At 42.4% G+C, this 21559-nt stretch overlaps 1 protein-coding gene across 1 annotated transcript in view; it reads right to left on the bottom strand.

Annotated features, from left to right (window-relative positions):
- The window catches only part of FBXL5 (F-box and leucine rich repeat protein 5), a 2105165-nt gene that overhangs the window by 935772 nt on the left and 1147834 nt on the right, over window positions 1–21559 (bottom strand). Inside the window, exon 7 of the mRNA XM_044062581.1 lies at window positions 5566–5714. Coding sequence (XP_043918516.1) covers window positions 5566–5714 — 149 coding nt within the window. The remainder of the gene's footprint in view (window positions 1–5565; window positions 5715–21559) is intronic.

The following is a 21559-nucleotide window of genomic DNA, read 5'->3' as shown; positions in this document are numbered from 1 at the left end:
GAGTTAAGGATAAGTCGTTGTGCAATTTTTCCATGGAGGGGTGGCTTACTACTCCCTGCTTTGGAAGTGGGAGCCCCCCACTGCTGAGATCTGTGCATAGCCGGAGACTGAAGTCTTGGTGGTCCACTGCTCCTGGGTTTGGACTGAGAAGGCCTGGAAGGGACTGGAAAGGATCAGTTCCTTGAAGGCCAGTGCCTACTGAATCTAGGTGGCTGTACGTGTAAGAAATCTTTAACAGTTTGCATAGATTTAGCTTTTTCCTCCATTCTTTTGAGAACTTCTTCTACTTTGTTGCCAGAAAGGTGGTCTTGGTTTAAGGGTGCATCCAGTAATTAAGCTTTAACATGATATGGCATGCTTTGTTCCTTAAGCCAAGCATGCCTTCTAAGTACAGACCCAGTGAAAGCAGCCCTGCAAGATGCTTCTAAAGCATCAAAACCACATTGCAAAGTATGTTTACCAACTTGATCAGCAGAATGCATTAACTCTCGTAAATCTTTATGTTCAGCACAGTCAGGAATCAACATCATTTTCTGTTTAAGCAGTCCCATAATATGTTGCTGATACTTTAACATATGAAACTGGCAATTTAAAGCCCTAATGGCCAAAGTAGCAGAGGTATACACCTTCTTACCCAATCTGTCTAAAGCCCTAGAATCCCTGTCGGAAGGGGAAGGATTCTAGGCAGTAGTAGCCTTAATGCTTTTGGGTCCTTGGGAAATGGTCTCTGGATCTGCAGTAGGATTCTTGAAGAGGAATTTGTGAGAATCAGGTACTCTAGAGTACCTGTTAGATTTCCTGGGAGCTGGAGGCAAAGTGTCTGGGGTAAGGCTGGACTCCAGGAAAACATCATCTACAATCTCCAGAACAGGAGGGATAGCTAGAGGCCTGTGCTGAGGCAGGTATAAGAATTCCCAAAGTCTCTTTTTGGACTGTGAATAGTCCTGGCTTTCCCAGCGGAAATGTTCCCTAAGGGTATGCAAGGTTTCACCAAAAGAAAAATCCTCTGGAAGGGAAGCAGAGGGAATGGAATCCTCTACATCAAAATCCTCATAAGTAGAGAAGAGTAAATCCTTCTGATTCTTCTGATCAGGAATCTGATATCTCTATTCCTTCTGATAGAGATATCAGATTCCTGATCAGAAGAATCAGAAGGATAATCAGTTCTAGGTCTCTTAGAGGGGGAAGGCTGGCTTCCCCTAATTAAGGTAACAAGGTCTTCAGCCATTCTTAATCATTTGCTTTTGAGGCATGTGGGCCTGAGAATGCGCTTTGGTCATTGGTTTTCTAGGAGTAGTGAGAGCTTTAGGCCTGAGGAATTCGGTATTTTTAGCCTGAAACAAAGTCATCAGTTTAATATGAAAATCCGTAGGCCTGAATACAGCCTCAGAAGCCGGTGCCTGCACAGCGGCTCCGGACCCATCCAAGGTAGAGACATCCACAGGTTTCATAGTCGAAGAAGTATCTCACGGCATACCGGACTCCGAATGGGTCTCAGCAGAGGCCTGCAAAAGCACTTCACTGAGTACCGGTGGACTGGCGACTAGCTTAATGGAAGCGTCGTCGGCAGTTTTGGACCTATGCGATCTGTCTCTGTCTTTACCCTTACGTTTTTTCAGAAGATCGAAACCATTTCAGAGTACGGAGATTGAGAACTAAAGTATTTAGCTGCAAAAATAGCCCAACGATGAATAGTTTGGGCGTTGAACAAGGCACAAAACTGACAGTGAGGAACGTCGTGGTCTGAGCCTAAACAGGTGACGCAGTAAGAATGAAAATCTCTATGAGGTATTTGCTTTCCACAGGCAAGACAATTATTAATTTATTCTGACATCGGTTAGAGCACGAAAAAAGGATCCCCAATGGGTTACTTATCTTTTTGAAGACTTCAGGTTTGAAACTCGCAAACGAAAATTTCAAGAGTCGGCCGACCGGCACTTGCGAACTGCTTCTGCTTTGGGCACCGCATGGCAAGAAAGACTGATGTAATGGAGTAGGCTGCATGTTTAATACCCCTGACGACCTGACGTCATGGAAGAAGCGACAGCATCCGACGCAGAAATCCCAAGACTCTGGTTATTCAGGCCGGCTGAGGGCTACCTGCAGGCAGATAACCCAAATGTGATGACTGCAACAGTGAAACATGAAGAACATCGCGTCTCCTCCGGCTCTGGGGAAAATCTCAGAGATCGGAGCCGAGGGGAGTCAAAGATCCTAGGCTGACTTTTGGTGGGAGAAGGGAGGTCCGAAGACTTCTTACGTTTGTCAGGTCTGTGGGATTTTGGCGCTCTCTCCTTCTCTTTTCCCCTTTTCTACTTCACTTCCAAAGGCTTTGAAATGGGAGGTTGAGTCCCAGCCTGGGAGGGAGGAGAAGCAAGGGCAAGAGAGGGAGGAGAGGCGGCCACAGCAGACGCTGTGACCAAAGCTGAGTAGGAAGCAACCGCCTCGGAAGTGGGAAGAAGGCCTTTCAGGGCCAACTTAGACTTCCTGTCCTTGATAGCGCGTGGGTTAAAACCCGCGCATATAGAACAGTCACAGTACTGAGATGGAAAACGCCCAAGTACATTACACAAAGAGTGTGGCCATCTGATGGAGATAATTTATGGCCACATTCAGTGCACCTTTTGAATACAGGCTCATCAGCCATGCTTCTATCCAGCCACTCAAACAAGAAAGGGAAAAAGGAGAGGAAAAAAACAGTTTTCCCACTTAAACCACTCACCACTCTCAAGTCACACAGAACATACTGAGGGGGAGGGGAAGCAAAGTACACTAACCAACTAATGCTAAACTACAACAATGATAGATTTCATGACGCACCAGCGAGGGGAGGAGAACAGGGAACCTACACTAAAACACTATACTAATTTCAGAGAAACAAAGTTGCTTACAACACTAACTACTTGGCGCTCAGGAGATCACGGTGCTTCAGCAAGACGTGGCAAATGAGATCTGGGGGTTGGAAGGTAGTGGAAGTGTATTATGGGTAAGGGGAGGAGCTTGGAGCTCGGAGCAAATGCTAGTGAGATTGCCGGCTCGGATCCAATATGGATCCGGTATCCCACAGGTTGAAGACCAAATGAAGTAAACTACTTCAGATTAAGAGTTAAAGAGAAGCTAACTTAGAGGGAGTATTTTCTGGGTTTGTGCAAGGATTATGGTTAGTTCCAGGATGGAGTTGGGAGTTGACTGCTCCCCAAAATTTCTTGGGGTTTTGTTTATGTTGGTTTTGGAGGGTTTGGACATATTCTTTTTTATTTTTGAGTACTAATCATTTGGCCTGATTGCAAAGTTGTTTATATTGTGTGAAGTTGGAAGCAGTTTTGTTTTTTAGCCAGGCTTTCTAGGCTTTGTTCCTAGAGGACATAATTTGTTTTTTTGGACTTGGCAAGCCAGTTAGCATGTTTTGTCTTAACTCTTTTTAGCCGGAGAGGGGCAAGACTATTTAAGACCCTAAGAAATGTGGAACTGAAGAATGCCAAGGCTTCATTAAGTGGGAGAAATCTTAGTGGATTCCAGTTAGTACTGTGCAAGATGTCATTAAAGGTATTTGGAGAGAAGTGGGATAGATCTCAGGTGTGTCTATATCAGTGTATATTTGGGTAGAGTGGAAGGCTTACGTATTAAGAATGCTGGTGAGTGGTCACTTATACTATCTGGGAGTATACCGGAGGTGGTAATCTTATTAGGGTCAGAAACCATGATCCAATCCAAGATTGAACCTTTGCCATTCTTATTGTCAGGTCTAGTAATGTCAGAAATTAGCTGTGTATAGATGAGAAGGTTGATGTCTGAGGAGGGGTTGTTTTTGGAGAAGTTTAACCAGTTAATATCAACGTTGCCTAGGAAGATTGTTTAATTTTTTTATATTGTTGGTAGTCCAGGCAAGAATGTCTTTGAGAATGGAAATATTGTTGTCTGGGGGAATGTACATGATTATGATACAGAGGTATTTACTTTTATTTAGTTTTAAAAAGGTAATAAGTAACTCTGCGGTGGAGAAGAGGGAATAGGCTTTGAGTATGGAATCACTGTGAAGGTACTTGTATATAAGTAGGGCAATGCCTCCCTCTTTTTTTGTGGAGTCTATCTGTTCTAAGGCTCGAATAGTTTGGGGGAAGAAATTCAGAATCCTTTATATATGGTTTTAGCCAGGTCTCAGTTATGGCTGTAAAGTCTGGTTTAAATTGACTTAACCATGCTTGCAGAAGGGGGATTTTATTTCTTATACTTTGAATGTTGATGGTGGTGCAATTTAGGGATTTTGTGGAGTTAGGGGCATTTTGAGAGAGGAGATGGGCCAGGGTTAGGGTGTATATCACCACACTGGACTAGGCTAAGATGAGTAGGAAAAGTATTTGGATGGAGCTTCATTTTCCTAAAACAGGTACGGACAATGTCACCAAGAAGATTATGATGTGGAGAGTGGATAGTCAGTTTCTTTTGTAAAATTAAATCCATGGCATACAGACTAGAGCACATTGCAGAGTAGCTGGAGGGTGGGACATTGTGGCTAGATGTAGTAGATGTGGGTCTGGAAGGTATGCAAGCTGGGTGAAATGAGAGTTTTAAAAGGAGAGAGAGAGAGCTAGATAAATAGTAAAAATACAAGGAGAAAGGTGCTGAATAACAGAGACATTATTGTTGGGGAGTGAAGTGTAGTAGGGAATGTGAGGTGAGTTTCTACGGTAGTAGAGAGGGTATGACAGTGAAGTACGGGTAGGAGTACTGAGGTAGCACTGGTGAAGTAGGGACAGAGTACTATGGTGTAAGTATGGAAGGTGGGAATAGATTTACAGAAAAGTTGTGGAGATGGGAAGTGAGGTTATTAGGTATACGGTTGTATAGAAGGGCAGAGGTGGTGGAGTAAGTGAGAGAAAATAAAGGTGTTTGGGCTGTTATATGAAAGTTGGATTGGGTGGGGGTGTGGAGGAGGAGTTGGATTGGAGAATGGATTGGTAGGTGGGGCAAAGATAGGTATAAATATAATTGAAGTGGGGGTGGTTGGGAATGGGGGTAGGGTAGTCGAACAGAGTTGGGCTCGCCCAGCTGTAACAGAGGCAAGACTGCTGAAAAAAAACAATCAGAAACAGCACTTGGCTTGTAAATATAATGTGGGTTTATGACTATTTGGGCAGGAAAAACAAGTTTAATGGTGAGCACAAATTTGTTTTAAGAAACTATGCTCCTGTGTAGACAAGGGCGGTTAGCTAGTAAGCAGCTCACCTGACTGGGATAGTGCAGCTATACATTTTTATTTCTTTTACCTTTAGTTTAACATCCTTTCAGGGTCCAAATCTTTTATGATGGGGTAGAGTAAGAACACTTTTCTGTGTAGCAAACAGAATCTATTCTACAATGCATTTTTCCAAATTATGTTCTACATCACTTCTGTTATTAGACATACATGATGACAAAACAATGAAGACCATGATTAAATAAAATTAAGCTTACTAATAAGATCTGCACTTCAAGTCCACACCAACCTAACCTGCCTTTTCATATACTTAAGATCAACACAATAAGAAAAATCACAATTTACATATACTACAACACTGTACATACCATTTTGCTGGAAGCAGCTGAACTGTAAGCTAGTACCACAGTCTTCACATATGGTCCTACCCATGGCAGGATGCTGTGAATCAGTTTTTGTAACAAACACTTCTCTTGCCTTGCAACACTGACAGCTGTCGATTCTTCTGAAGCTTCCTCTATAAAACAAGTATATTTGAATTTAAGTATTTATAGGACTTTTTCCATTAATGTACCAGTATTAATGAAAATGTTTAGTCTTGTCATAAACTGTCAGGTAATGTATGAATGTTGTATACTTACTATAACAAAACATATGCAAGTCCATCCTCCATTACAGGAGTAATGTCACAAGAATCAGGACCACTTAGCAATTAAACTTTTGCATTTTAGTAAGCACCTTCCTTCTTCATCATAATGCACCACTGAACACAGTCTCACACAGTATCTAGCAACCAGAAATAGCAGAGAGGGAAGAACATGAGACCAGCAACACCAGTGGCAGGGGAAGGTAGGTGGATATATTATTGTGTGCACAATGAAAGAACACCTCCTGCCAATGTCCAGTGACTTTTCATGACCTCTCAAGAAAACTGATGAGTCAGCCATACTAATACCAATAGGAACTGGGGGGAAAGGTTATCCCTGGGAAAGAAGAGCCCCATTCTACCATATCTGAATAAAACACTGACAACAATACCATGCCACACAACAGAAAAGTACAACAAACTGCCTGGGAGTAAGAGCTAAAACAGCTCCTGTAAAACATTCTCTGGGCAGCTTGAGTTCCGAAAGATTATATTTTTAATGGATGATTTTGAAAGGTTCTACAGTGTACTGGAAGTGATTTGTAACAACACTTTAGGGTGACATTCTAACTGTATTATGTATCAGATGTGGTCCTCAATGTGGAAGCTTTAGTATGAGGTTTCAATATGAATGTACTTTTTAAAGTTTCGAGAGGATTATATTGCTGTCTTACAAGGAGAAAGTGCTTTCTGAGGATAATGGCTGATCCTGGCTCGATGAAGCCTGTTACAGATGCTCTTTCAAAAATTTTTTTTTCTGTTGACAGTAACCAGTCTACCAGAGATAAAATGAGGGAAACTGCACCTTGAAAAACTTTCTAAAATACTTTAGAAAGAGGAAGTACATACAAATACACTGAGAGTCCAAGTTGTCAGCTATAACTGTAGGTTTGGTAATCCAATTACTGTGGAAAAGACTTGTAAAACAACCAGCAGAAAGCATATACTACTGTTCATTAAATTTATAAGAAACCTCTGAGGATTTCTGACTGTCTTTGTACAAAGAATTGTTAACGTATCTCAGAAGAGTCACTCCTACCAACAGATTGTTCCTTGTGCCACTATTTTGCTCTGCAGATAGGCCCCGCTCCAATCATCCTCTTCTTATCAGGCTTGTTCCACTCCCCTACTCTACCCAATTCCCATCTACCCTCACGTCCTCTACATTTATACTTCCACTAATCCCTCCTCTTCCTGCAAACACCAACAACTTCCCATCCCAGCTATCTAATCACTATCACCACTACCTCACCTAAACGTCACTCAGAACAATATACATCTGTTTCACTAGCTTTAACTCTACACTTAAAACACTAACCTTATCACCACACTAGCTTTCTCTGTCTCTTTCAACTTATTTCCATCAATCCCCCACCTTATTTGTAATCCCTTTCCTTACATACTACAGCAAGCAAGACTTAACCTTGGCCACATTTTCAATTATCATACTCGGTGAACAGTGACCCTAACCATCTACCACCAGCCTCTAAATACACTCCTACTTTACTATCATTCTCTGTATTCCTAAAAATATCCTACAACACATCCTATCTGGTCCCACTCCCACTCTTACCGAAATAATATTACCGCTGTACCAATACATCCACCAAAATAATTGCAGCTAATCTATTTACTATACCACCACACACAACATATAAGCACGGGCTTCTCAATTCCCCTCCCTACTTACCTACACAAATTATAATTCTACCCAAGCATCAATCTAGCAAAATTCCCATCCCTACACAAATACTCAATCACCACCATGTTTGGCAATGTACTCCTTAATCATGGACAATATACCACATCCACAACACCCACCCATGACATCCCCATTATTATACCACAAGCCTCCCAAATAAAAAATTGTTTCTATAAATATCCACACTATGTTAAAGTACCTGGATTTCATTCCTGAATCAATCAATACTCTGCAGATATAACAATTACAGAAATGTGGCTCAAACCTATGAAAGATTCAGAAATTCTTCTCTTAGGTTACACTATCCTTCACTCTGACAGACCACACAAAGGAGGAGGAACAGTAGCTACCCTCTTAACTCTATCATCCTTTCTCTCTCACCTTTCAGTCCACCAAAACTTCATAACACTAAACTTCTATTCTCTCCGATCAAAGCCAACAACCACAAAAAAAAAATAAGTATAACCTCTCTCTACATCCATTCAGGAAACCTACCTATTCTAGAGAACATCATACACTGGATATTCACGAACATACCTTATGAAAACATTTCTGGAGATGTTAACACAGATTGGCAAAACCCTGTAGGTGACCATCACTCTGCTAGTATTAACCTATGTGGATTTACTCAACGTAAAACCTCCTTTACTCACAACAAAAATACCAACATCAGTTTACCTTTGACTGGATCTTGTTCTCAAACCCTAATCTCTACTTCTACCAGGAACCTTCCTGGATTCCCTCAGCAACCATCATCACATCAGTGTCTATAGACTAACTACCCACCACACAAAACAGCAGCAACACAAGGTATTCCACAACCTTACTAGTTTTGACCCAGAGGATTTTAATAACTTTCTTAAATCCCTTATTTGTTCTCCCCTCCACACATTACCACTAGACGAAACTATTCTTAGATTCAACACATGCTTCCTTGACACTCAAACTAGACCTAACCTACATAAAATGGAGAAGAATCAAAACAGACACACTGATTATCCTGTGTTAGCAAAACTTAAAAAAGGAGATAAAGCTTGGAGAGAATGGCACAAAGATAGCATATCTACAAAACTAAAAACATCTCCAAAACCTAGCCAGAGGTCAATATCGACAGAAAACAGCACTACCTGTATTTTCAACATAACCTAAAATGTAACCCTAAGATGTTTTGGTATTCAGCAAATAAAATCTTACACCATGGCACACTCAATACTCCAAAGTTTTACAGAGAACTCTCTCCCTTAGATAATGCTTCCAAATTCAACTTCCTCTTCATCAACTTTACAGCTACTCTTAGTAGCAGTTTCTTACCATTCCACTCCAGCCTAATACAGCATCCAAATTCCAACAGCCCCACCTTCTCCCTACAAACCTGCTTCCACCTCCTATATAAAACATCTATTACGCAAACTCAAATCTTGCTCCACCTCTATCAAAAATTTACTTTCAGAACACCTGAAACTAGGGTCCTCCAAAACTGATTAGAAAAGAGATCTATGCATTCATTCCATTCAATAATTATATGTTCCTTCCTTATGGAAAAAAAAATCATATCATACCACTACATAAAGTAAGTAACAGCAAAATAAATTAAATCTATTCCCTCACTGTCCCCTCTCAATAAAACACTGGAACAAATGCATCCACAAACAACTGTCACAGTATTTACTTCATGCAAACCTATCCACCATAACCCACATGGTTTCTGACCTGCACATAGTACAACAACAATTGCAGATACCATCATAAAGGCCAGGGATAAAAAGAAGTTATGTACTCACCTTAATGTTCCATGTGAGTTTTTCATCTTGCCTTCATTCTTATAGATGGATTCGGAGCCGATCCTCCGCTCCGAGTTGACCTACTACAAAGCTCGAGGTCATCAGACAGCTCGATGCCAAGTCTCTATCCCATGATGCACCTTGAGTTACCTCAGATCTTGTTTGCTGCCTCTAATAATACCATATGCCATTCTATCACTTTTTTTTAGGTAAAAAACATAGAAAAACAGAGCAACCATGACAAAACTAGTATCTCGGTCCTCAAAAAATCCTGGAGGGGGTAGGAGGGTGGGAAGTAAGAATGAAGGCGAGATGAACAACTCACACGGAACGTTATGGTGAGTACATAACTTATGTGAAGTTGTTCTATCTCGCCGTTCATTCTTACAGACGGGTAGCGTCCCAAGCACCATCTTTCTCGGGTGGCTCACGGGAGTATGTTTTTCAGGACAGTAGAACCAAAGGAGGCCCTATCCCTGGACGCCCTATCAACTTTGTAATGAGTGATGAAGGTATGAGATTTTGACCAAGTGGCTGCTGCACAAATATTGTCTATAGGAAGTCTAGCAGAAAAAGCAAAGGATGTGGACACTTCTCTGGTAGAATAAGCCTTAATTTTGTGTTGTATGGGTAAATAGGCAACTGAGTAAGTGAAAGTGATGCAATTAGATAACCATTTAGATAGTATTGTTTTTGCCACTGGCATACCTTTCCTAGAATCTGAGAAGGAAACAAAAAGTTGTTCTGATCTTCTGAATTCTTTGGTTCTATCCAGGCAGAATCTGAGCTGTCTGTGAACATCAAGCTTTTGCAGCATATACTCTAAGTTGTTAGCATGTTTGGGGAAAAATACAGGTAAATCTATAATTTGGTTAAGGTTAGCTTCAGTACAAACTTTAGGTAAGAATGAAAGATTTGTTCTCAGTGAAACTCTTTCAGCGTGAAAAACTAAATACGGAGGTTCTATGGACAAGGCCTGTAGTTCTGATACTCTTCGGGCAGACGTGATGACTACTAAAAAGATGGTCTTCCAACACAAAAATTTCAAATCACATGAGGAAGCTGGCTCGAAAGGTGGAAGAATAATGTGTGAAAGCATAAAATTTAGGTTCCATGGGGTATAAGGGGATTTCACTGGTGATCTGAGGTGAAAGGTCCCTTTGAGAAAGGCTTTGGATAGCTTGTGTGACATTATGTTAAATCCTTCAGTACCAAGATGAAAATAAGAGATGGCGGCAAGCTGTACCCGAACTGTAGCTGCCACCGCTCCTTTGTTGAAAAGCATAGTCAGAAATTCTAATATAGAGGAAATGGGGGCTTGGTGGGGATCAATGTTATTCTGAAAAGCCCATATAGAAAATATCCTCCATTTGCCAAGGTACAACTTCCTAGCAGAGGACTTATGAGAAGATATTAAAATATGCTACGTTATGGAACCTGGCTATGTTGGGAATTGGAGCAGCCAAGCTGTCAATTTTAGGGACTGAAGGGAGGGATGAAGAGCCCCAGATGAATGCGTCTAAGGTCTGGAACTGGGTCCAGAATCCAAGGCTCTTTCAATAGATGAAGACAAAGGAAGGGGAACCAAATCTGACGAGGCCAATGAGGGGCTATTAGAATGATGGTTCTTCCCAGAGCTTTTGTTTTCTGTAGTACTTTGGGTATCAGGGGAATTGGTGGGAAGGCATATAGGAGACCTGGAGGCCAATCTTGTACGAACACGTCCCTTGGGGAATTTCCCAGAAGGGGAATCAGGGCAAAGCAGCTTCTGCATTTTGTGTTGATGTGGGAGGGCAAAAAGATCGCAGCAAGACTGGCCCCATCTGCAGAATATTCTCTCCTCTATCTCTTTTTTGAGGGACCACTCGTGAGGCAACAAAATTGCCCTGCTCAGTTTGTCTGCAATCACGTTGGATTTCCCCAGGATGTGCATTGCTATCAGAAAGCACTGGGTGGATGTAGCCCACTGCCATACTCTTAGGGCCTCTCGACAAAGGGGATAGGACCTGGTTCCTCCTTGTTTGTTCAAGTACCAGACCACTGACGTCCGTCTGAATCGCTACTGTACCCACAGGGAGAGAGTCCTGAAAGTACTGCAATGCCAACAGTACCGCTCGCATCTCCAGGACACTGATATGCAGATGTGTCTCTTGTTTGGTCCATGTGTCTTGGGCTGTTCTAACCTGAAAACGCCCCCCCCCCCCCCCGATCAGGGAAGTGTCCTTGGTCACTGTGGCTGATGGTGAGGGTACAATAAAAGGACGACCTATCATTTACCTCAAGAGAGGTCAACCACCATTGAAGATCCTTTTTGCATGCGTTTGTTACAATAATGAGATGAGACATTGGGAGCTCTTGATAAGACCATTGCATGAAAAGCAGCCATTGTAGAATCCGCATGTGCATGCGACCCAACGGAATCGCTATTATAGCAGCTGCCATCATCCCTAACAGCTTTAGCACTTCTGATGCTGGAACCTTGTCTCTGGATATGATGTTCTGGATTTGCTGACGAAGTAGTAATATCCTTTCTGATGGAAGTTTTAAAGTGGTGGTGGTGGTGTCCAATTCTGCTCCGACAAAAACTATATGCTGCGATGGCGACAAGGCAGATTTTTCTGAATTTTAGGTAATGCCCAGTTGATTGCAAAGAGTGGTGTCCTTGGCTTGTATTAGCTGATGCCTGGTGGTGGCAGTGAGAAGCCAATCATTTAAGTACAGAAACACCTGGAATCCCAAACGCCTCAGGTGAGCTGTGACCACTGCCATACAATTGGTGAACACTCTGGGGGCTGTAGTGAGACCAAAGGGCAGGGCTCGAAACTGATGATGATTGGCTCCCAGCCAGAAGCGCAGATGATCCCTGGATGGCTTGGCCATTTTTATATGGTAGTACGCATCCTGGAGATCTATCGAGCACATCCAACTGTCTTTCCATAAGAAGGGAAGTATCGACTGAAGCATGACCATCCGGAACTTCTCTTTCTTGACAGATCTGTTTAGTCTGCTGAGGTCCAAAATAGTTCTCCAGTACCCTGACTTTTTTGGAACTAAAAAGAATCTTGAGTAAGTTCCGGATCCTGTCTGGTATGCTGGAACTGGCTGGATGACTCTTTCTTAGCAATGTTTGGACCTCTACTGTTGCTTGTTCCCTGTAACTGGGTGGAACGTCCGGGATTTTTGTTGTCAATGGAGGGGGGATGGCGAAGAGAATAATATATCCTCTGGAAACTATACTTTGTACCCAGTTGTCATTTATTATTTTGAGCCAGACGTCTGGATACAAAGATAAGTGACCCCCGACTGCCTCCAGAGTAGGACAGTCAGGCCTCCTTTCAGGAGCGCTGGTAGGGCTTCCTAAAGAACTGGTCTCTGTCGCCCTGGTTTTGCAGACCCCCTCTGCCGCAAAGGTAGCGTCTACCATTATTTCCCCCTCCTCTGCCCCATGAGGGGGGGGGGGTTCTCCACGTGTGTCCAGAAAGGCTCCTTGGGCTTTTCAGAACCACATCTTTCCTCCCTTTTGACCCTTGGGGTAGGGTCTAGTAGGGGTGGAAAAATGGAGTCCGACGGCAGACAGAGTCTTTCCTTCCTGTTCACACCTGGTCAAAGTTTCCTTAACTTTGGGCCCGAAAAGGGACGAGCCATCAAAAGGGGTGTTGACAAAGGATGACTTAAAGGGCTCCGCAAAGGAACATAAGCGCATCAAGGAGTGTCTCCTGAGATCAATTCCTGTACCCACTGCCCTACTCACTCCATCAGCTGCATAGGAGATGAGGCACATGGACGAGTTCACTATGGAATTAAGGGTAGCAAGCTGGGAGGCAACTTTGTCTGAAGCTCCTTCAGCTACCGTACCCTGAAGAGTACCTCCAAGCTCTTTTAGGAAGTCTCTTTGCAGTCTTGTGAAGTGCGCAAGATAGTTCAGTGAACACATGGCAAAAGTTGCTGAATATACATGCGCTTCCCCTATCGATCCATGATCCTAGAGTCCCTGTTAGGAGGATGGATAGAGGAAGAAGTTTCTGACATCTCCTTTTTGGTGGCTGCCGCCACCACCATGGCATCAACAGGCATTCCCTTAGTGAGAAAAGATTTATCCTGAGGGGCAGAAATAAATTTATTTGGCCTCCTAGGGACAGGCTCCATGGTGTCTAGAGACTCCCACGCCCTTCGTGAGATCAGCTCCATGAGCTCATCGAAGGGCGGAGACACCCAAGAGGTGGAGGGTTAGGGCGGAGACACCCAAGAGGTGGAGGGTTAGGGCGGAGACACCCAAGAGGTGGAGGGTTAGGGCGGAGACACCCAAGAGGTGGAGGGTTAGGGCGGAGACACCCAAGAGGTGGAGGGTTAGGGCGGAGACACCCAAGAGGTGGAGGGTTAGGGCGGAGACACCCAAGAGGTGGAGGGTTAGGGCGGAGACACCCAAGAGGTGGAGGGTTAGGGCGGAGACACCCAAGAGGTGGAGGGTTAGGGCGGAGACAACCAAGAGGTGGAGGGTTAGGGCAGAGACACCCAAGAGGTGGAGGGTTAGGGCAGAGACACCTAAGAGGTGGAGGGTTGAGACCCGAAAGCCTTCAGGAGGACAGACTCATCTTCAGTAGGGTTGGTGGACTTCCAGCCACCCCTTTGCTTAAGGATTTCTAATATATCTGCAAATGAGATATCTCCAGAATGGGGCCGTTGGGACCCTTTTGATTCATCTAAGTTGGTGTCAGATGTGAGAGACTCCTGAGGGGAGTCTAGATGCTTCCTCTTGCAAATTCTCTTCCTGGAAGCCTCATCAGTGGGAACTTCTGGTGAGGTCTCGGAAGAGCAGAGGTCACCCAGTGGGGCTTCCTGAGGATCAGGGTCTCTACGCTTCAAAGGGATCTAGGAGGCAGAAGTGGACACAGGCGCTTTTGGAGAGGAGGTAGTTAAGTTGTGTATGTCCCGGGGGACATTACTCTCTTTATGGCCTCAAAGGCACCCCTGCTCTGATGAGAAGGAACCGCTGGATCCGAAGAAACTGATATCCTCAACACCAGAACAGTGGGCACTGATCCAGAGATAGGAGCCAAACTCATCCGAGCCAAGGCTCCAAGAGGCAAAGCCGGAACAGATAGGTCCAGTCTAACTATCCTCCCCGGACCCAACCGGCAAGTGTTGGCTCCTAGACTCCTTGATGGGTGCCAAGGAAGTCTGAGTAAACGGAACCAATGGCACTGGAGCAGGCATAGGCTCTGAAGGCTCCACAATCATGAAGTCCAACTCCTCCAGCTCGGATAGACTGGTATGGCTTAGAGGAGGAAAAGAAGTCAATGGAATAACAGTTTTCAGTTCCGAAACCACCTGGGTCGGAGCTGATAAAAATTTAGCCAACGTTGGTGACTGTACCAGCTTCTGCACCACAAGATCAACATCCAAATTGGAAAGGCTAATTGAGGACAGAGATGAATGTATGGAGGGTGTTACCGACTGGAGGACAAGAAATTTCAGTACTTCGGAGACCAGTTCCAGGACTGGGGACCGGCTCCAAAAAGACAGGACGCTCGTCTCCGAAAGCTGTGAAGCCGACGTCGACGGTTTCTTGAATTTTGACAAATCAGATGAAGAAGCCTTAGAAGACTTGGGAGACTGGCTAGATTTATCCTGGTTGCTCAAAGCTTCCTGAAAAGAAGATTTTAGAAGTCCTCTGTCAATCAGTTTTCTTTTCTTTTTATGTACTACTCTGCTAGAAAAGGAATGGCAAATGGAGCAGCTCTCTTGCAAGTGCAAGGCTCTGAGACAATAGGCACAATTTACATGACTGTCACTGACATCTTTTGTCCACACTTTGGACATTTTTTAAACCCAGACTTAAGATGTTTGTCTTTTTCTTGGTCAGCCATGTTAAATCCTACAGTACCAAAATTATCTAACTGTACACCAACAGACTGTAGTATCAAAGAAGAATGCGCACACACACACACACACACACACACACACACACACACACACACACACACACACACACACACACACACAAATTTTAGCAATCTTAAACTACAGTAATTAGCCCTTAAAAAACAAACGGGCTGTATATGAATAAATGTGTGCTAACTGTAACTATATAAACACACTCTCACACAATATCTATCGTTTAAAGAAGCTTATGAAACACTACAAAGCTATATAAACTATACTAATATTTTTATAAAGGCAGCCCAAAGAAGAGAAAGGGAATAATAAAGGTCTATAAAAAATGAAGGCCAAAGGGAGTATAAGAAAAAATCAGAAAAGGCTAACAAGCTATTAATATTTTAAAGCTTTAAAGTTATAACTATCAATATACAAGAGAGAAAATAGTAATTCTTGAGAAAAGAAAGCAAAAAAACGAACAAACTATATATGAAGATGGTGACAGTAATCCAGAACGAATGATTCCACAGCAAACAGAGTTTATTGAGCGCTTTCGTCGGCCTTAAGCCATTGACATCATCAGAATACACTTGTTACATTAATTAACATGCTTAAATACTCATTCCCCATCACATGACCATTAGAAACCCCTCCCTTCATTGATTCTCTATGTATAAAGATTTTATGTAAAACAGTCGTCAAAGTGCTGTAAGTGCAATAAATAACAATGATAAATATATGAATAAATATATGAATACATAGAAAGCCTAAACAGTGAGTGTATGTGTGTGTGTGTGTGTGTGTGTGTGTGTGTATATGTATATATATATATATATATATATATATATATATATATATATATATATATATATATATATCTATAGGTGACAAACAATGTTAAAAAACAATGGTAAATCTGTAAATTACATCTAGATTTACCAAACATTCATAAAATACTATTTATTAATCACAAAACTGTTAAAACCATGACAACCTATTGCACTTGGGGCTTACATGTGAAACTCTGATCTTAATTTTAACAAGCTAGAAATGGATACAGTCTTATTCAAACCTGGGGGGACTGTTGCATTACATCTAAGTTGCCATACTAACTCCCTATATTCTAAATACATTTAATTTGGTCCACCTCTTTTTTTCTTTGTCAACTATTTGCTCTAAACCTAAAAATTTAAAAGAATGCCCACTACATTCAAAAATATGCTTAGCCAAAGCATTGCTCAGGTTCATTCTACGTATATCATACATATGTTGATATATACGTTTATTAAGGGCATTTTTTGTTTTCCCTATGTAGAACTGTCTACATTGTTGATAAGTTGCAATATATACTACACATTTACTGAGGCAGTTAAGCTTTTGTCTCGATTTGACCTCACCGTAGCCCATAATATAAACCTTCTCTGTTTCTTCAACATGACAGCATTGTGCACATTGCCCACATTTTTTCATACGCCTTTGGCTCTTACCAAGTGAATTTCTTTCTATTAAATTCTAAACATTGGAATTCCTCTTGTAAATAATCAATGGTTTTTCACCTACCTTCTCCCTGTTCTCAAAATCATTAATCAAAATGCTCCAATTACTAGTAATAATTTCCTTGATGTCATAAAACACTGGGCTATATGTTAAAATCATAGCCCGGCTGTACATTTTACCTGTTGGATTACACATATTACTAGGGCTCACTCTATCAGTCTCTACACTAGTGGCTGTAAAGTTCACACCTAACAATGCGAAAAAGTGTCCATCAGTTCTTTTTGTTTTTACTTCCAATAACATGGGGTCTATAAATACATCCGGGTATCCCCTTCTTAATAGCATACCCCTCAATTTCTCAGTTTCTTCAATAAATGTTGCAAAATCACTCACCATTCTAGCCAACCTCACCCCTTGCCCCTTCACCACTGACCTTTTCTTGTGTAAGGGGTGACAACTTTCAAAATGTAATAGGGTGTTGGAAAAGGTCTGCTTCCTATAAATGGATGACGTAAAACACTTATTCATGTTATCTTTCTTTATCTCAATGTCCAAGAAATGTATGCTATGCATGGCTATGTTCTCCATGGTAAATGCTAAAAAAGTTGTACAATCATTTAAATAGTCAAAAAACCTGTCCAAATGTTCTTGTGTACCTTCCCAAAAAATAAGTATGTCGTCCAGAAATAGGCCATAAAATTTGCAATGCTTGAACAAATCGTTATTGAACACAATTAATTTCCCATTGTGTCAAGACAATATTTGCAAATAGGGGGGCACACGCTGCCCCCATTGCCACTCCCACCTTTTGCTTAAATAGTTGATTGTCGAACACTATAATGTTATTGTTGAGAATTAATTCCATCAGTGTTCTAAACATTAAAATTCTAGTATGTCTCAATGAAATATTGAAACAAAGAAAGTCATAAAACCATTGTGTGCCAATTTCATGGGGGATAACAGTAAATAAATATTTTATATCAATAGTGACCAAAATTAAATTGTCACTATACAGGTTAGCATTAATTTTACTTACACAATCTTTAAGCACATGTTGTTTTTCCAAAACATTTTTCAGGTGGAAATCCACAAATTTGGCCAAACTGAAGGTCTTGGATGCTTTTGCATCCACTATGGGTATCAACAGGAGGTCCTCAATGTTTTTGTGGATTTTTGGAATTCTGAATACTGTAGGAATCCTGGGTGCATTTTGCTGTAAAAAGCTATACTCACTGTTTGTGATTTGTCCATCTATCAGCAGATCGTTCAAGGTGATGTCAATATACCTGTATGCAATGTTAATCTCATTGACAGATGTTTCATCGTATGTGTCACCATACAATTGTAATAACATTTTTTCTACATAAACACGTTGGTCCATGATAACAATACCCCCTTCCCTTGTCCGGTTTCATCACTCTAATTTGCTGATTGTCAAGCAAAGTCATGTTTTTAGATTTGACTTTTTCTAATCTGGTTACAAAACAAATTCTCAAATATATGTAATATCGGATGCAAGGGGGAGTTAAAGGTACTAGATTTCTTACATTGTGTTTCAATGACAGACATTTGTTCATTACCAAAGCAAAACTTGAGGTTCAACTTTCTAACAAAAGTTTTCAATTCTAATAAAGTGCTCTCAATCACTGGTACCCTTGTGGGTACGAAGTTTAAACCTTTTTGGAACAAATCTGCCCATTCAACATCCACATGTATTTCACTCAAGTTAAATATCTTGAAATCTCCCAGTGTGTTGTTAATGATTTGTGCTGACATCTGTGTATTTACATCATTTACCATCTGCTGAATGCCCCCATCCCCCATCCTCTGTGATGGTAGCCCCTGTTGGAAAATTAATTCCTGTAATTCACATTGTTCTCCATTTCCCTGTTGTAGTTGTTCTACCTCATAACCCAGCCACTGGGGATGCACAAGCCAGTGCATTTCTTTATGCCGGTCCCAAGCCCAGATAAATGGGGAGGGTTGCGTCAGGAAGGGCATCCAGCATAAAATTTTGCCAAATCATACATGCAGACAACAGTACAGATATACATACCAGATCGGTTGAGGCCCGGGTTAACAACGACCGCCACCAGTACTGTTGGCCAACAGGGTGCTGGTGGAAATTGGGCTACTGTTGGCCGAAGGAGGAGAAGAGGGGGAAGGCATGCCCGAAGGCAGGTAAAGGCTAGCACTGTGATAGTGAGAGTCGGAACTTTGAATGTTGGCAGTATGACTGGTATAGGGAGAGAGCTAGCGGATATGATAGACCGAAGGAAGGTTGGTATATTGTGTGCGCAAGAGACCAGATGGAAGGGGAACAAGGCTAGGTGTATCGGAGGCAGTTTCAAATTGTTTTATCATGGTGTGGATGGGAGAAGAAATGGCGTAGGCAGTATCCTGAAGGAACAGTATGCTAAGAGTGTTTTGGAGGTGAAAAGAGTGTCAGATAGAGTGATGTTTATGAAGCTGGAAATTGATGGTGTAATGATGAATGTTGTTAGTGCATATGCTCCACAAGTTGGGTGTGCGATGGATGAGAAAGAAAAATTCTGGTGCGAGTTGGATGAAGTGGTGATGACTGTACCCAAGGGTGAGAGACTGGTGATTGGAGGAGATTTCAATGGGCATGTTGGTGAAGGGAACAGAGGGGATGAGGAAGTGATGGGTAGGTATGGTGTTAAGCAAAGGAATGCAGAAGGCATTTTAACAAGAGGGAGGAGCATAGGGTGACATACAAGAGTGGAGGAAGATGCACACAGGTGGATTATATCCTATGTAAAAGGCCCAGTCTGAAGGAGATTGGAGACTGTAAAGTGTTGGCAGGGGAAAGTGTAGTTAGGCAGCATAGGATGGTGGTTTGTAGGATGACATTGGTGATCAAGAAGAGGAGGATGAGTGTGAGGGCAGAACCAAGGATCAAATGGTGGAAACTGAAAAAGGGTAATTGTGAGGTGATATTCAGGGAAGAGTTAAGACAGGCACTGGGTGGCAGTGAAGAGTTACCGAATAGCTGGGTAACTACAGCAGAGCTAGTAAGAGATATGGCTGGAAAGGTGCTTGGTGTGACATCTGGAAAGAGGAAGGAGGACAAGGAGACCTGGTGGTGGAATGAAGAAGTACAGGAGTGTATACAGAGAAAAAGGTTGGCGAAGAAGTGGGATTGTCAGAGATGAAGAAAGTAGACAAGAGTATAAGGAGATGAGGTGCATGGCAAAGAGAGGAGGCTAAGGATAAGGCGTATGAAGAGTTGTATAAAAGGCTGGACACTAAGGAGGGAGAAAAGGACCTGTATCGATTGGCTAGACAGAGGGACCGTGCTAGTAAAGATGTGCAGCAGGTAAGGGTGATAAAGGATAATGAGGGAAACGTACTCACAAGCGAGGAGAGTGTGTTGGGCAGATGGAAAGAGTATTTTGAGGGGCTGATGAATGAAGAGAATGAGAGAGAGAGAAGGTTGGATGATGTGCGGATAGTGAATCATGAAGTGCAGTGGATTAGCAAGGAAGAAGTAAGGATAGCTATGAAGAACGGAAAGGCTGTCGGTCCAGATGACATACCTGTGGAAGCATGGATGTGTTTAGGTGAAATGGCAGTGGAGTTTTTAACTAGATTGTTTAATGAAATCTTGGCAAGTGAGAAGATGCCTGAGAAATGGAGAAAAAATGTTTTGGTACCGATTTTTAAGAATAAGGGTGATGTGCTGAGGTATAGTAACTACGGAGGGATTAAATTGATCAGTCACAGCATGAAGTTATGGGAAAGAGTAGTGGAAGCTAGGTTAAGAAGGGAGGTGATGATTAGTGATCAGTATGGTTTCATGCCAAGAAAGAGCACTACAGATGCGATGTTTGCTCAGAGTGTTGATGGAGAAGTACAGAGAAGGTCAGAAGGAGTTGCATTGTGTCTTTGTGGATTTACAGAAAGCATATGACAGGGTGCCTAGGGAGGAGTTGTGGTACTGTATGAGGAAGTCGGGAGTGTCAGAGATGTATGTAAGAGTGGTACAGGATATGTACAAGGGTAGTGTGACAGCGGTGAGGTCTGCGGTGGGAGTGACGGATGAGTTTAAGGTGGAGATGGGATTACATCAAGGATCAGCTCTGAGCCCTTTCTTATTTGCAATGGCGACGGACAGGTTGACAGACGAGATCAGACAGGAGTCACCGTGAACTATGATGTTTGCAGAAGACATTGTGATCTGTAGTGAGAGTAGAGAACAGGTGGAGGAGACCCTGGAGAGGTGGAGATATGCTATAGAGAGAACAGGAATGAAGGTCAGCAAGACTAATATGTGTGTGAATGAGAGGGAGGATAGAGGAATGGTAAGGATGCAGGGAGTAGAGGTGGCGAAGGTGGATGAGTTTAAATACTTGGGGTCAACAGTTCAGAGTAATGCTGAGTGTGGAAGAGAGGTGAAGAAGAGAGTACAGGCAGGATGGAGTGGGTGGAGAAGAGTGTCAGGAGTGATTTGTGACAGACGAGTACCAGTAAGAGTGAAAGGGAAGGTCTACAAGAGGGTAGTGAGACCAGCTATGTTATATGGGTTGGAGACAGTGGCATTGACAAAAAGGCAGGAGTCAGAGCTTGACGTGGCAGAGTTTAAGATGTTAAGATTTGCACTGGGAGTGACGAGGATGGACAGGATTAGGAATAAGTATATTAGAGGGTCAGCCCAGGTTGGAAGGTTTGGAGACAAAGCCAGAGAGGCAAGATTACGTTGGTTTGGACATGTGCTGAGGAGGGAAGCACAGTATATTCGGAAAAAGATGCTAAGGATGAAGTTGCCAGGTAACAGGAAAAGAGAAAGGCCTAAGATAAGGTTTATGGATGTGGTGAGAGAGGACATGCAGGTGGTT

Source organism: Protopterus annectens, chromosome 2.part1, assembly GCF_019279795.1.
Source record: "Protopterus annectens isolate FY-2018-M chromosome 2.part1, PAN1.0, whole genome shotgun sequence".
Taxonomy (NCBI): domain Eukaryota; kingdom Metazoa; phylum Chordata; order Ceratodontiformes; family Protopteridae; genus Protopterus; species Protopterus annectens.
The sequence above is the reverse complement of the archived record's forward strand: the minus strand, read 5'-3'. Positions and strand labels throughout refer to the sequence as shown.